This window comes from Phacochoerus africanus, chromosome 2 (genome assembly GCF_016906955.1).
Source record: "Phacochoerus africanus isolate WHEZ1 chromosome 2, ROS_Pafr_v1, whole genome shotgun sequence".
NCBI lineage: Eukaryota > Metazoa > Chordata > Mammalia > Artiodactyla > Suidae > Phacochoerus > Phacochoerus africanus.
The window spans coordinates 132,295,312-132,310,092 of record NC_062545.1 but is presented as its reverse complement, the minus strand read 5'-3'; the positions used below and the strand labels follow the sequence as shown (position 1 = coordinate 132,310,092).

The following is a 14,781-nucleotide window of genomic DNA, read 5'->3' as shown; positions in this document are numbered from 1 at the left end:
TCTTCTCACTCCAGTTGAGAATCTTGTCACATCCTCTTCCCACAAAGGCCCTCACAGTGGAAGCTTTTCAGTGTCCATCTCCTTTCTATGCCCCACCTAGCTTTCCTCTGTTTCTACCCTCTGCTCCTCTTGCCTCATTCTTTATGACTGTTTGCCTTCAGCTCTCATTTTTCTTTCCTTTCCTCCAGGAACTCATTAGCAAACACATAATCAGTCACCTTCCAGGTGGCTATCATTATTATCCCCATTGCACAGATGAGAAAACTGTGTAGAGCTAGTTAAACCACAAGTCCAAGACCATATGGTTGGAAAGCGCCAAGAGCCAGATCATAATATCATGCTTGTTAAACAGACTCAAGAAGAGTTTGGGGAGAGGCCACTTTCAACCCCCACTGCACACACCCCCCCCCCCACCGGGCTCTCTCATGGAGCTTCTTCAGAACTCAGTGGCTCTCAGTGCCCATGCCCTAGGTGCTACCCCTTCCTCCTTCTCACAGAGGCTCTCACATCCAGTCATCAGCCACTGCATTCTGTTCCTCTCCCCCAGCCGCTGTGAAGGCCCCAAATGAGTCTTCGAGGCCACCACCCAGTCATCATCTTTCTTTCTCCTCCACCAGCCTCAGGTCAGTCCTGTGGGGAACCCACTTGGTCCCGCGGGAAAGACCCGGAGCAGCCAGTTCCTTGTAGGGATTCTAGAGAGAGGTGAACGGGGCCCCGCGGGGCGCCGCCTGCTGAGCGGGAATCCCGGCCCTAACCGCTGGCGCCCCTCGAGGGGAGGGGCGAGGGCGGAGGTGGTTCTGCGGCGGCATCTGTCCCAGGCGGGCGGGAAGCTGCTGCATTAAATTGTAAAATCGATTTATTGACCGGCAGGTGCGAGCAGCGGCAGATGGAGAGTAGCGCTGCTGGGGCGCATCTGCGGGGAGCGGCGGCATCGATCCTGGCCCCCCTCCGAAACCCGTCGGTGCTGGTCCTTTCACGTCGGCCGGCTTGCAATTGCAGGGCCAAGGTCCGCGAAACTTCGGCGCCTGAGCGGCTAGTGTAGCTCGGCTCCCCCCACCTCTCCCCCCCCGTCCCGCCCGCCTGGCCTCAGGGCCTGGGCTGCGCCCCCACGGCTGCCAGGCCCTGCCAGCCCCACTGCCCCAGTTGGCACGCGGCGGGCCGGGCTGACGCGTGGCAGCGCCCTGCAGCAGATGAGGCACGCGCCGGCCTCATTTCAATGTGAATGGATCGAATGGAGCAGCCATGTGGCAGCAACAGTTTGCAAATCTCCCCGCCTTCTGTGCAGCTCCCCGGCCGCCGCTCCCTGCACGTGGCCCTTTCTCCGCAGCGACCACAGCGGCGCCCCTCAGGGCTTAAGCGCCCCGCCCAAGCCAGGCCAGCTCCCCCTGCTCCTGGCCTGCCCGGCGGGCGCTGTGGCCCGGCCCCCACCGCGCTCCTACCTGAGTGCAGTTCGTCCGCAGAGAACGCTGTCCGGGGGGTGGGAGTGGAGGTGGAAAATGGCGCCGGAGGCCCAGGAGCTGCGCCGCCTGCCCTGGGGACCGCGCGTAGGCTACCGGGGGCGGGGGGCACCGAAGCTCTACTGGGCCCTAGTCCATCCTAATTACTAGAGGTCAGCTGGGGGGCAAGGCTGGGAGGCCACCTTGGCGCGTCCCGCCCCCAGGTGCAAGTTCCTCCTGCTGGGGGCTGTGTGCAGGGCCCAAACAGAGAGGACAGCAGAAGCCGAAGGCCCTTGCGGCAGAGGCTGTGGGCCTTGCCTGAAGCCAGGCGTCAACACCGCTCTGGCTTGGAAGCCCAGATCTTTCGGGCCTTGCATCCATGCCGCCTCTCCAGGGGTTGCCTAGCATTTACTTTGGAGTAGGATCGTAGATGTCCACGTGGGTTCAATCCCACTGTGATTAGCAGCCTCTGATCACCTCACAACCTCCTGCTCCTTGGAACCCCCAGAATGTGATGTTGGGTCATTCTGTCCACAAGTTATGAATAGGAGAAAAGTAGGGGAGCCCCAGCTGAGGAGCCGTCGGGTTTCTATTCCCTGCCCACAAAGCAACCCTCTCTGGCTTAGCAAATGTGTGCAAAGCTGGACCCCAGCAGACTGGAGCGCTAGTGGGTGTTCAGGCCCAAGGGTGAAGTCCCAGCCTCTGAGGGGAGTAAATGAATTTCTGGGACAGCACCAGTGATGTAGCAAATAGGTGCTTAATTAATGCCTTTTGATGGTGAAGAGAATTTAATCCTTTCTTCTTCAGGTCAGAGGATTTCTAGGTCTCTGGGATCCCTTGCAAGAACTCTTCACTCTGCGAATAATGATGATACTTTTGTTTGCTCCTTGATTGTTTGCTTTTGGGCACATTAGTCCAGATGTGTATGAGATAGAATGTGTTCCAGATCTGCCAATATTGAGCAAGATGCCTCCTTGTAGGACTGGATGTATCTCTGGAGGTTCAGGCAAGAGCCAGAGCCAGAAAAGGTGAGGTTTTGCGTTTTTGTTTGTTTTGTTTTTAATGAACTGCCAAGCCAGAATTTGGGGTCGGAGGTGGACAGAACTAGGTGGGGCTGGATGCCAGCTCAGAAGAAATCAAGGGGCGCTCTTTGGCACCCTAGGCAGAACTAGGACCGTAGAGTGTGAGCGGAAAACCCACTTGTCAGGATCGCTGGTAGGCAAGCCCGGGGCTCCTCCTCCCTCGGGTCTGGGGACTCCGCCTGTCCATAACCTACATTAACTCTGGAGCGCAGCCTGGGCCCATCTGCCGGCCCCCGCCCCACCTCGGTTCCCCACGCCAACCCGCTCGCGCCAGATGGTGGCTGGGAGGGGTGGCCGTGCGTGGGGGACCCCGGAGCCCGTCTCCTCACCTCGCCCCTCCCCCAACCCACGCTCCCAACCTCTTGTTTCTCATCCTTCTCCCCGAGTCCTCCGCCACCACCCTTAAGTAAAAAAAAAAAAAAAAAATCAGACCCATGAGCGGCCTGGGCAGCTGTTGGGCTTCGCGCCGCCCCCCAACCCCAAGTCTCCCCGGGGCCCGCAACGCGTCCCTGCTCCCCACCCCCCGCGCCGATCTTATCGCCGGACGACAGCCATCGCTGTGCGGGCGGGCTGACAGCTGAAGCCACAGAGCCCCCGCCACCTTCAGCGTCGCAGAGAGAACTCTCCGGCACCCCCGACACTAGTAGAAGCCGGCTCTCCCCAGTCTAAAGCCTCCGGGGATCACGCCGGTTCCGGGAAAGCAGCTGCATTGCCGCCGCTCTGAGAAGTGGGGCCACCCGAGGGAGCTGCGAAGGCGAGACGGTGAAACTGCCTGAAACTTAAACGAGTCCCCGCGCTTCCAGTTCCACCCTACATTTCGCCGTATGAGGAGAGGACCCGGGTCTGCCCAGACTTAGCCTCTCACGTTGACTCGCTAGTGGCTTCAGCCAACTCAGGAGCCAGGGGAGTTCCTCCCTGCCTCAAAGGAGCGACAGGACGCGGGCGGGCGGGGGGCTTGGGGCAGCTGGGGTGGAGGGAGAAGGTGGGCGCTGGAGCTGAAGCTGAAGCTAAACCTAGGTGAGGGGAGGCGCTTGGAGGCGGGGCCAGACCCTTATTACCATACAGCTGAGGACGCGCCCCCCTTATTCCCGGACCACGCCTCCTATCCCCTGCACCGGGACTATGCGTCTGGGGACTGGCAAGCACAGAGCCCAGGCGGGAGGCAGAAGGGGCAGGCAGAAGGAAGGAGGCACGCTCTGGACGCCCCCTACCCCCGCGCAACCGGAGTGGGAGAAGCCCACCAGGTGGAGGGCCGAGCCCCTGAGTCTTAGACGCTTGGCTCTTCGCCTTGCCCCGAGTGGCCACAGAAAGGATAATGCCTCCGCTAGCTTCCCTGCTGCACAGGGGAGGGGGCGTGGTGGGTGGACGCTCACAGGTTGGGGCCGGGCGACGCCAGGGCTCCCGAAGCTTGGGGAAGGTGGAGATCGGAATTCTTTAGCACTAGTTTCGCTTTCTGAGCTTAAGTTCTTTTTACCTGCTCTAGTGCTGCAGGTAACTAATGCCGGCTGCGGACACACCACCCACGGGGACTCCCCAATGTCTCCGCCCCCACAGCCATCCGGGAAACACTCGCTCACCTCCCGCCCCATTCCTCTCGGCCCTCCCACTATCCTTGCACAGCCGGGGTCGCGGCTTGTAACCCCCAGTTGTGGAGAATTGGTTTCTTAGACAAGCGCTGAGCTGGGGGATCCAGGGGCTGAGAGCTGCACGGAGGGGCGGGGACCTGTGCCTGACTGGCTGACGGGGAGGGGGGAAGGCGGGGGCGGAGGCCCCTCCGGGCGGCGCTGGGGCTGTAGCAGCTAGAGGCTCGAGGGGAGGGGAGAGTGACCACGAGTCTGAGTGACAGGCGTGTTAAGAGAGGAGCCAATATATATAAGGAAAGCTCCCGAACGCGCAGGTTTCAGTAGCGGCGCTGAGCGCAGACTGGGAACGCGAGGCCAAGAACCGCAGTTCAAGCCGCCTCAGTGCAGTATACCCGGGCCCTCGTCTGCTTACAGCCCCAGGATTAGCCCGAGGACACGTCCTCAGAGCGGTCGCCGCCCGGTCGTCCTCACCTGGATTACCTGCCGCGGCAGTTGGAGCGGAGTTAGCGAGAAAGCGAGGCGTGAGGAAAGCCTGGCTTTTCAGGGACCCCTCCGGCGGTTGGACGCGCGGGAAAGCTTCACGGTCGGCGGGTGGAGAGAGCGACGCCCCGGGGAATGGCAGCTGCGTCCCGTAGCGCCTCTGGCTGGGCGCTACTGCTGCTAGTGGCACTTTGGCAGCAGGTAACGTCCCGCGCCCCCTCCGCCCCTTCCCACCGCGCCGCGGGCTACAGCCCCTGGCGTCCGCCGACCTGACCGCTCTCCTTCCTCCTTCCCTCCGTCCCTGTGCAATAGCGCGCGGCCGGCTCCGGCGTCTTCCAGCTGCAGCTGCAGGAGTTTGCCAACGAGCGCGGCGTACTAGCCAGCGGGCGGCGGTGCGAACCCGGTTGCCGGACCTTCTTCCGCGTCTGCCTTAAGCACTTTCAGGCGGTCGTCTCGCCCGGGCCCTGCACCTTCGGCAGCGTCTCCACGCCTGTGCTGGGCACCAATTCCTTCGCCATCGGGGACGACAGTAGCGGCGGCGGACGCAACCCTCTCCAACTGCCCTTCAATTTCACCTGGCCGGTGAGCACAGTCTGGGCTCACTGGGAGGCCGAGAGAAGGGAGCTCCCTGAGATTAAAGCCCTCTCCCTAGATTTCCTCACTCCCTTCCAGAAAAGTGGGGCGCTCTCTTAGGATCCTTTCTTTCGATGCCTGGGACCTCACCCTCCAGTAGGCTCTCACTTGTCTCTCTCTTCCCTGTTCTGTTCCCCTAGCTCTTGAAATACGATTTTCATCACCTACCACCCCAGCGGGTCCTCTACCTTCGAATGAGTCTCACGTACATTCCCCCATCCCTCAACCCTCCTCCTACCCGGGGTTCTTTCCCCTTCCCTGCTTGCGCGGGATGCTGAGCCCGTTATGTTGACTCGGGTACAGTAACTGTATCCTGCAATTAGATTAATTAAACCGGCTGCAACAAGGCACTCCCACCACCCCCTGTTCAACTTGCTTTCTTTCTGTCTTCCCCCGCCCCCTCCTTTCCGTTCCCAGGGTACTTTCTCACTCATCATCGAAGCTTGGCACGCGCCAGGAGACGACCTGCGACCAGGTGAGTAGCTCGCTCCACGGCCACAGGGGGGCGACACGGCGCAGCGCCGAAAGAGTTAATCTGAAATAGGCGGGGGAAGTGCGGGGTGGGGGTGGGGGGCAGGACGCTTAGCTTGGCCGGGAGCTGCGCCCCGCGCTGGACGCTCAGATTCCGCCCGCTGCCTGGACTCTGAGCACAATTGCGTTTCCTGCGGGTTATTTTTGGCGTGGGAACGCGGGGAGCACGGCGGTGAGAAAGGCCGAAGCTGCCAGCGCCGCTGACGGGCCCCTTCCTGTATTTTACACCTTTCGCGAATTCCGCTCCTTTGGAAAGGGAATAATGGCTTTGGGATGTTGTTCTGACACAGAGGAAAAGGATATTTCAGCAGCACAACAATCCTCACTTTGAAAAGGAAAAAGGAAAGCAGTACCCATCTCTGAGGGCAGAACCCCTGAATGGGCACCAGAGGACCCCTTGCTCCCAGAGTCCTCAAAGGCCTGGAGAGCTTTTCTTTTTCTCCCCCCACCCCATTTTGACCTCTTTTCCTCTTTCCCTTGCCTATCTGCCTCCAGAACACTGGATATCTTAACATCCTTCTATTGTCCCCTTTTTGAATGGTATCAGGCCCTCTGCACATGCACGCACAGAGCAGCTAAGCAGTGGGACACTTGGGTTCCTCTGGCCTGTGCTTGCTGGCAGGTGGGGATCATCTGGACAACTGGTTTGATCCAGAAGTTGCTGGCACTGTTGGGGCCTGGCTGCCCTTCCTTGACCTGGCCCTCTGCCCCTTCAGAGGCCTTGCCACCAGACGCACTCATCAGCAAGATCGCCATCCAGGGCTCCCTTCCTGTGGGCCAGAAGTGGTTACTGGATGAGCAGACCAGCCCTCTCACAAGGCTGCGCTACTCCTACCGGGTCATCTGCAGTGACAACTACTATGGGGACAGCTGCTCACGTCTATGCAAGAAGCGCAATGACCACTTCGGCCACTACGTGTGCCAGCCAGATGGCAGCCTTTCCTGCCTGCCTGGCTGGACTGGGGAGTACTGCGAACAGCGTAAGCAGCCAAACCCCCGCCTGCATGGAGGGGGGTCCCAGAAACAAATACTGTAGCATCTTCTCAGCTGCATCCTCCTATGGAGAGCAGGTCTGACTCTCCACTAACTGGGCCTCAGAAACAGCTGGGGATGCTTAGGATGGGCTTGGACTCTGCCCTGTCTCCTTAATGCTCCTCCCCATCATGCTAAGGCCCACAAGGACCCCATGACTGCATTCCCTCCAGCCTGGATTCTGCTTCCTGTGCTATCGTTTCTCTTTAAGATATCCATGGCTCCCCTGGGAGGCCAGGAGTGGGAAGTGAGCCCAGGCGAGCTGGGGGCACCCTCAAGGCCAGGAGAGGAAGAGGGAAGCTTCAGAGTCATTGGCATCCCACCCTCACCCAGCCCTGTTTTTTTTCCTCAGCTGTCTGTCTTTCTGGCTGTCATGAACAGAATGGCTACTGCAGCAAGCCAGCGGAGTGCATGTGAGTAGAGGACAGGAAGCAGTGAGGGAGGATCTGTCCCCTGGCCAGGCCCTCACCTCACCCTCAGCTTCTCTTTTGTTTTACAGCTGCCGCCCAGGCTGGCAGGGCCGCCTCTGCAATGAATGCATCCCCCACAATGGCTGTCGCCATGGCACCTGCAGCACCCCCTGGCAATGTACTTGTGATGAGGGCTGGGGAGGCCTCTTCTGTGACCAAGGTGAGTCAGGGCAAAAATAGAAGATTGGAGATATGGCCAGGAGGTGGCAACCATTATCATCTGGACCTTTCTTACTTGGTGACTGCTACACTGGCCTTCCCATGATCCTTCAGGGAGCTTGAAACTTGTAAGAATCTCAACAGCTGGCTTAGAATGAGATGGTGGGTCCTTCATCCTCCAGGTGCTGGGGAGGTAGGGTGGCTGAAGAAGCCAGAAGGTGACAAGTTGGCAGCCTGAAAGTTGCACTCATAAATTCCAGCAAGGCCAGAGAGAAGGATGCCGGGGCTCAGTTCCTCTTTCTACTTCGTAGTTACCTATTAACCCCCTAAGTGTTTGCTTACCTGCCAGGGCTGTTTGAGCAGCTCTCCCCTAAACAGCTGTCTGGTGGGGTGTGCCCACTGGCTGCCCCAAGGCTGTGGGTGAGCGGGGCCTCTGGGCGGAGTGACATCTAACCGCCTTCTTGGTGCGGCAGAAACAGCCTCCCTTGTTCTCCCCAGTTGCACTTGCCAGGCAGCTGCCTGAGCTCACACTGTCTTTTCCTGGTGTTGGGGCTGCTGGTCACTCTCTGGCTGTACAGGGGTCTGCCAGCCCCAACCGTGGGGGAGGGGGCCTTTTCTCCATCCTCCTGGCCAGCTGCAGCGTGTGCCTCCCATTTTCAGGGTCAAATGGGGTGGCTGCTGCCATGGAGACACCAGCACAGGCCTGGGTAGGGTTGGCAGGATGCTTGCCAGGATAGAAAGAACTTGCCTGGACCCTGACTTGCTCACAACAAGGAGTTTGGAATTCAGCCCCTGCATTCTTTGTGCGTGTGTGTGTGTGAGTGTGAGTGTGTGTTGCTTTCTGCCCCTCTGCTTCCCCTAAACAGACACACACATACACATACCCACACCGGGTTCCTGCCCATTTTCTTTCCTGTCCCCACATTTGCTCCCAGGTGACACAATAATATACTCATCTTATTCAAACACAGCCCTTATAGTCCCCATATTTGCTCTGTCTGGTTTTCCCTCCCTGTCCTTCCCAAATAAGAAAACAAACCCTTATATTTCAAAATACCTTTGTAATGCGTTGTCTTTAAAAAAAAAAAAAAAAAGGCCTGGTAACTGCCTATAGTCGCTTTCACCTTCCCTCTGCTCTTTCCACCTATTAAAATTGTAGCCCCCACTTCCAGGCCTATCTCAGCTGCCCCTCCTCCACGAAGCCTTTTCTGAGTTCCTCCTCAACATGTGGCCTTGCTGTCCACTCCTCTTCCTTACTTTCATCCTATTCTGGCCAGTGCTTGTGAGCTTACCTGTAAGCAGTGGTCCGACTGGGTTTTTTTCAACTTTGATTTGTCGCACTCCTCAGAGGTGGTTCTAGGTATTTCGATATAGAGGATTTCACTGGAGAAAGAGGAAGGGTATTTGAGCCTGGAAGATGTTGAGTTAAAGCCTCTGAGCCAAACATGGACAGTGAACTTGCACACCAAGGAGCTAGAAGGTGGTGGTGGGGAACCATTCTCTGCTCAGTTGGTTGGTTCCTGTGTCCCTGCAGACCTCAACTACTGTACCCACCACTCCCCGTGCAAGAATGGGGCCACGTGCTCCAACAGTGGGCAGCGCAGCTATACCTGCACCTGTCGCCCAGGCTACACTGGCGTGGACTGTGAGCTGGAGCTCAGCGAGTGTGACAGCAATCCTTGTCGCAATGGAGGTAGCTGCAAGGTGAGGCCGAGGCCAGTGCACGAAGGCAGAGTTCTAGCCAGGTGGCACCTGGGCATCCCCAGCCCCAGCGGCCAGTGGATGTGCAGCCATAGGCAGGCATGGTGGGTGGGTGGGCCCTAGCCCCCAGCCACACATCCCTGCCCCCCAGATTCTGACTGGTCCCTTTCTACTCTCTTTCAAGGACCAAGAGGATGGCTATCGCTGCCTATGTCCCCCGGGATATTATGGCCTGCACTGCGAACACAGCACCTTGACTTGTGCCGACTCCCCCTGCTTCAATGGGGGCTCCTGTCAGGAGCGCAACCAGGGAGCCAGCTATGCCTGTGAATGCCCCCCCAACTTCACTGGCTCCAACTGCGAGAAGAAAGTGGACAGGTGTACCAGCAACCCATGTGCCAATGGTGCGTCCTGTTCCTTGCTAACCCAGTGGACTGGCCCTGGGGCCAAGAGAACATTCTGGTGTGGGAGGGTCACAAGAGAAGAGAGGTCCTGTCTGCCATTCTGGGTAGGCTGAGATGGATCCCCATCTTTTCTGGATGGTGAAGCGCTTACTTGATCATCTGGGTGGCTTTGGAAGAGAAGCAGGTTAGCAGTGGGTGCAGGTCTTTGGAGATGGAGCAGTATGCATCCTGCCTGGCTTCCCCTCCTGTTCCCAGTTCCTGATCTGGTTCGGGTGGTCTCTGACTCTTCCCAGGAAGTCCTGGGCTAGAGAGAGGGACCTGGGAGGCCTCTCATTCCTCCTTGAAGGGGGATAGCATGATCAGGGTCCTGCTTCTGGAGGCTTCACCTTACCCCATGGCCACGAGGAGCCTGGCATAGCATAAGGCATTTGGAATGTTCAGCACTGGGTGAGGGGTGGGGGCAAACATGCTGGTTATCTTTGTCTCCTTGGTTTTCAGGTGACCCTCTGTAAGTCAGGCAGAGAGCGTGTGCAGGGGAGAAGCCTCAGGAAGTGGAGAGGGGTTGGAAGGGTCAAGATGGAATCTGTTCTCCGGCTAATCACTTAGTTAACTCCCTGGAGTCACTGTTTCTTCATCACTGAATAGGAAACTACAGTACCTGTCCTCTGTCTTTCTGGTGGTTGTGAAGATTAGGTGAAACAGGAGTTCCTGTTGTGGCTCAGTGGGTTAAGAATCCATGAGGACGTAGGTTCGATCCCTGGCCTTGCTCAGTGGGTTAAGGATCCAGAGTTGCTGTGGCTGTAGTTTAGGCTGGCAGCTACAGCTCCAATTTGACCCCTAGCCTGGGAACCTTCATATGTCACGAGTGCAGCCCTAAAAAGACAAAAAAAAAAAAAGATTAAGTGAAACAACGATAGGCATTTGAGCATGTAGTATAACCCAGGCACATGCTCCTGCCTCCTTGCATCACCCTACCCAACCTTCAGAGGTCTCCTATAGAGGGCACAGAGTTCTACTCCCATTTAACAAACAAGGAAACTGAGGCTTGTAAATAAAATAAAGCAATGGGTGCCAGATCCCCAGCTAGAGAGAGACAGATGAGATTCAAACCCAAACATATCTTTTTTTTTTGTCTTTTTGTCTTTTTGTCTTTTCTAGGGCCGCACCGGCAGCATATGGAGGTGCCCAGGCTAGGGGTCTAATCAGAGCTATAGCCACCAGCCTATGCCAGAGCCACAGCAACACAGGATCCAAGCCGTGTCTGCAACCTACACCACAGCTCATGGCAACGCCAGACCCTTCACCCACTGAGCAAGGCCAGGGATCGAACCTACAGACTCATGGTTCCTAGTTGGATTTGTTAACCACTGAGCCATGACAGGAACTCCAAAACCCAAACATATCTGTCCGCTTCTACTGTAAATCTCTGTAAGATGCTAGTCATTTTGATATATAAGCCCATTGGGGGGCAAGGGACCAGGGTCACCCTCCACTCCTGGTCTCCTGACTCTTCGTAACAGGATCTGCAGATGCTGGCTCTATTCCTGGAGACAGAAGGACCTGAGCTCAGAGCTCATTCCTGGGAGGGGGCACCCTCTGCACCAGGGGGTTCCCAGGAGATTGGTGATTTGTGCCCTGTGTGTACCCACAGGGGGCCAGTGCCTGAACCGAGGACCGAACCGCGTGTGTCGCTGTCGTCCTGGCTTCACGGGTGCCCACTGCGAACTCCACATCAGTGACTGTGCCCGCAGCCCTTGTGCCCATGGGGGCACCTGCCATGACTTGGAGACCGGGTTCATGTGCACCTGCCCTGCTGGCTTCTCTGGCCGGCGCTGTGAGGTGCGGATACCCACTGAAGCCTGTGCCTCGGGACCCTGTCTCAATGGGGCCACCTGCTACACTGGCCTCCCCCCCGACAACTTCGTCTGCAACTGCCCCTATGGCTTTGTGGGCAGCCGCTGCGAGTTCCCTGTGAGCATGCCCCCCAGCTTCCCCTGGGTGGCTGTCTCCCTGGGCGTGGGGCTGGTGGTGGTGCTGGTGGTACTGTGCATGGTGGCAGTGGCGGTGCGGCAGCTGCGGCTGAGGCGGCCTGACGACGGCAGCAGGGAGGCCATGAACAACTTGTCGGACTTCCAGAAGGACAATCTGATCCCCGCCGCCCAGCTCAAGAACACAAACCAGAAGAAGAAGCTGGAAGTGGACTGTGGCCTGGACAAGTCCAACTGTGGCAAACAGCAGAACCACACACTGGACTATAATCTGGCCCCAGGGCCCCTGGGGCGGGGGACCCTGCCTGGGAAGTATCCCCACAGTGACAAGAGCTTAGGGGAGAAGGCGCCACTGCGGTTACACAGGTAAGCAGCACCCCGAGGCCCAAGGCCCACCACAGATGCCCAAATGGTGCTGCCCGGGCTCCCTCAGGACAGGTGGGAGGCTGGCACCGGGCCCTTGACTGCTTTTAGGCAAACAGGGGCTTTTGCCGCTGACAGGAGCCTCCTCCAACAAGATTTCTGCCAGGTTCCCTTTGCCTATCTTCCCATTCACTCATTTATTCATTCACGAATGTCAAGTATCCACACAGTGTCATTTGTGACTCCCATCTTCCCACAGCATGGTTTGCCTCCAATGGCAAACTGACATTTTGCAGGCCTGAGATCCTCTGGGAAAGTCAGGGACCTGTGGTTCTCTTAAGGCCTGTCCCTAACTGCCAGCCAAGCTAGCATTGAGCCTCCCCAGTCCCTGTGTCTTTTCCTAGAGCCACCTCTGCCCAGTCCCTTTGGCTCTCTGTGGTCCAGGTTAGCGCTCCACCTCCCTCCAGCCCTCTCCCCATCCCTCCCTCACCAGCCTGTCTTGTGTTCCCTCAGTGAAAAGCCAGAGTGTCGGATATCAGCGATATGCTCCCCCAGGGACTCCATGTACCAGTCTGTGTGTTTGATATCAGAAGAGAGGAATGAATGTGTCATTGCCACAGAGGTGAGTGCTGGACTCGCCTTCCCTTCTAGCATGTTCCCTCCTGCCTTTTGGGGATGAGAAAGTAGCCCGGTTACTCTTGACCCCAGGGGCTGCTCCTGAAGGATGGGTCGGAACCCCTCTTTGGGAGGCCGAGTTCAGTGGTTCTCGGATCCCTGCTGGCCTCATTGCCACAGAGGGTGTGAAACAGGAGCCGTGGGGGTGAGCCAGCCCGGTCTCTTCCTGCTGTGCTAGTCCTGGGCTGGGCGGCCATGGCACCCGGCCAGCTCCCAGGCGCTGCTTCCCAGCTGCTGGTGGGTGAGGGTGGTTGCCTTGTGCCTCTCCTGCCCCTACTCACTGGCTTCCTTCACTGGCCACTTCATGAGCACAGGCTCCCAGACATGGGTACGGGTTGAGGCAGAAGACCTCCCCTCACACCACCTGCCTCCATTGACTTCTCCCAGGGAGGCCGAGGGCAGCCATGGAGGTCGTGCTTATAAAACCCCATGATAACCCACTTTTCTGCTCTCCACATGTTCCCCAGGTATAAGGCAGGATCCTCCCCAGGACATCCCAGCTTTGGCCCAGCAGCTGGACCTTCCTTCTGCATTGTTTACATTGCATCCTGGATGGGACATTTTTAATATGCAACGTGCTGCTCTCAGGAGGAAGAGGGAATGGCATGAACTGGACAGACTGTGAACTTGCCAAGAGATGCAGTACCCTTCCACATCTTTGGGTGTCTGTCTGGCATCAGATTGGCAGCCGCGCCAGCCAGGGAAACAGGAGAGGAGAGGTGCTGCTTGGACCTGCACTGCCAGCAGTGGCCTTCAGAGGGCTCCTTTGGGGCTCTGGCCTGTTTTCCAGAGGGAGTGGCAGTGGCCCCGTGGGGCCTGGAGCTGCTGTGGCCTCCACTGGCATCTGTGTTTCCAAAAGTGCCTTGGCCCAGGCTCCATGGCAACAGCTGGGTCCAAATCAGAGAGGAGAGAGGAGGCCAGTAAGGGCAGGGCCATCTATGGGCCAGGAAACCATCTGGTACAGCTCTTGGCAGGAGTGTCCCTGCAGGTGAGGTGAGCGCCCCCGGCGGGAGAAGCACTTTCTGCCCTGTGCCTCCAACCACTGCACGTGGGCCTTGCTCTTAACACCACCCCGGCCTCTCCTTGGCCCAGGCCCTCTGGGCAAGGGGACTGGTAAGCCTTACCTGGCTTCCACAGCCGCTGGCCCTGTGAGGTGGAGGGACTGCCCCTCCTGCCAGCCAGGGGCACCCAGCCTAACTGGGGAGCTCAGGGCAGTGAGGATGGAAATTCTGGTGAGGGAGAAATTGGGTGCTATCGTCACCTAGGCCCTTTCCTCCCTCAAGCCCATTCCTATGGCCTCGAGCCTGGGCTCTGCCCACACCCACTACTGCCCCCAGACCACTCTTGAAGCTGATCTTCAGAAATCAATAATATGAGTTTTTATTTTGTTTGTTTTTTTGGTAGTTTATTTTGGAGTCTAGTATTTCGATAATTTAAGAATCAGAAGCACTGACCTTTCTACATTTTATAACATTATTTTGTATATAATGTGTATTTATAATATGGAACGGATGTGTACAGGAGTTTATTACTTCTTGGGTCCTGTCTTTGTCATGGCAGAGTGGGAATCCTTCTGACTCCCCTTCTCATACTGCTGCCAGCTGCCCCGCCCCCAGGAATCCCTGGGACCTGGGCCTGCACTTGGGCTTGGCGTGCGGTGCTCTCAGCCCTTGTCCTCTTCCAGTCCTTGGGGAACCGGGTCTCATCCACCTAGTCTAAAGCCCAGACCAGCCTGCTCAGTCGGCATGATGGCTTGAGGCTGACTGCAGCCTCAGGCTTCCCACCATTGCTTGGGGGATAAGCCCCCTGACCTGAATCTGTCCCCCTTTTCTCTCTTCAAATCTGAAAAAGCTTGTGGACACCCAAGTTAGCCTGGGGGATACAGGAGTTTGGGGACAATCCTGCCTGTTTTTCCTCCTTTCAAAAGGATTCTCTTGTCAGAGAACGGGGTCTCTGAACCATGATGACCTTTAGACTGTTGCAGGATTTTAGATGGACTGGCACCTGGAAGGGCACTGGTGTTAACTGTGGAGGGATTTGCCTTGGGTCTGTTCTCCTTGCAGCTGGGCCACAGAGCTGGGTATGGGCACCTGGTCTGCCCAGAGCTACTAGAGTTGATTGAAGACTGGAGGGAAGGGAGGAGGAAGAAGAAGAGGAACCCTTCCCTGAGTCCAGGTTTCTCTGGCTGAGGCATTATTGAGGGAGTTTCCAATCTCTACCTCATGGCCAGTTCCCTCTAAAGCA

General features: G+C 57.5%; 1 protein-coding gene across 3 annotated transcripts; it reads left to right on the top strand.

The window, feature by feature from the left end:
• The first annotated feature begins 4,397 nt into the window (after positions 1-4,397).
• DLL4 (delta like canonical Notch ligand 4) lies at positions 4,398-14,060 on the top strand. 3 transcript variants are annotated; one of them, XM_047766678.1, is made up of 12 exons: positions 4,398-4,782; positions 4,894-5,163; positions 5,632-5,689; positions 6,462-6,725; positions 7,130-7,190; positions 7,277-7,407; positions 8,941-9,110; positions 9,292-9,511; positions 11,163-11,482; positions 11,648-11,865; positions 12,376-12,484; positions 13,005-14,060. In XM_047766678.1, exons 1-12 carry the CDS (start codon positions 4,717-4,719, stop codon positions 13,008-13,010), a joined length of 1,893 nt encoding a protein of 630 aa, XP_047622634.1. In that variant the 5' UTR covers positions 4,398-4,716; the 3' UTR covers positions 13,011-14,060. The 3 variants fall into 3 exon arrangements, with proteins under 3 accessions (XP_047622634.1, XP_047622633.1, XP_047622635.1); XM_047766679.1 differs by having other exon boundaries at positions 4,399-4,782; positions 11,163-11,350; XM_047766677.1 differs by having other exon boundaries at positions 11,163-11,865.
• The last annotated feature ends 721 nt before the right edge of the window (positions 14,061-14,781 follow it).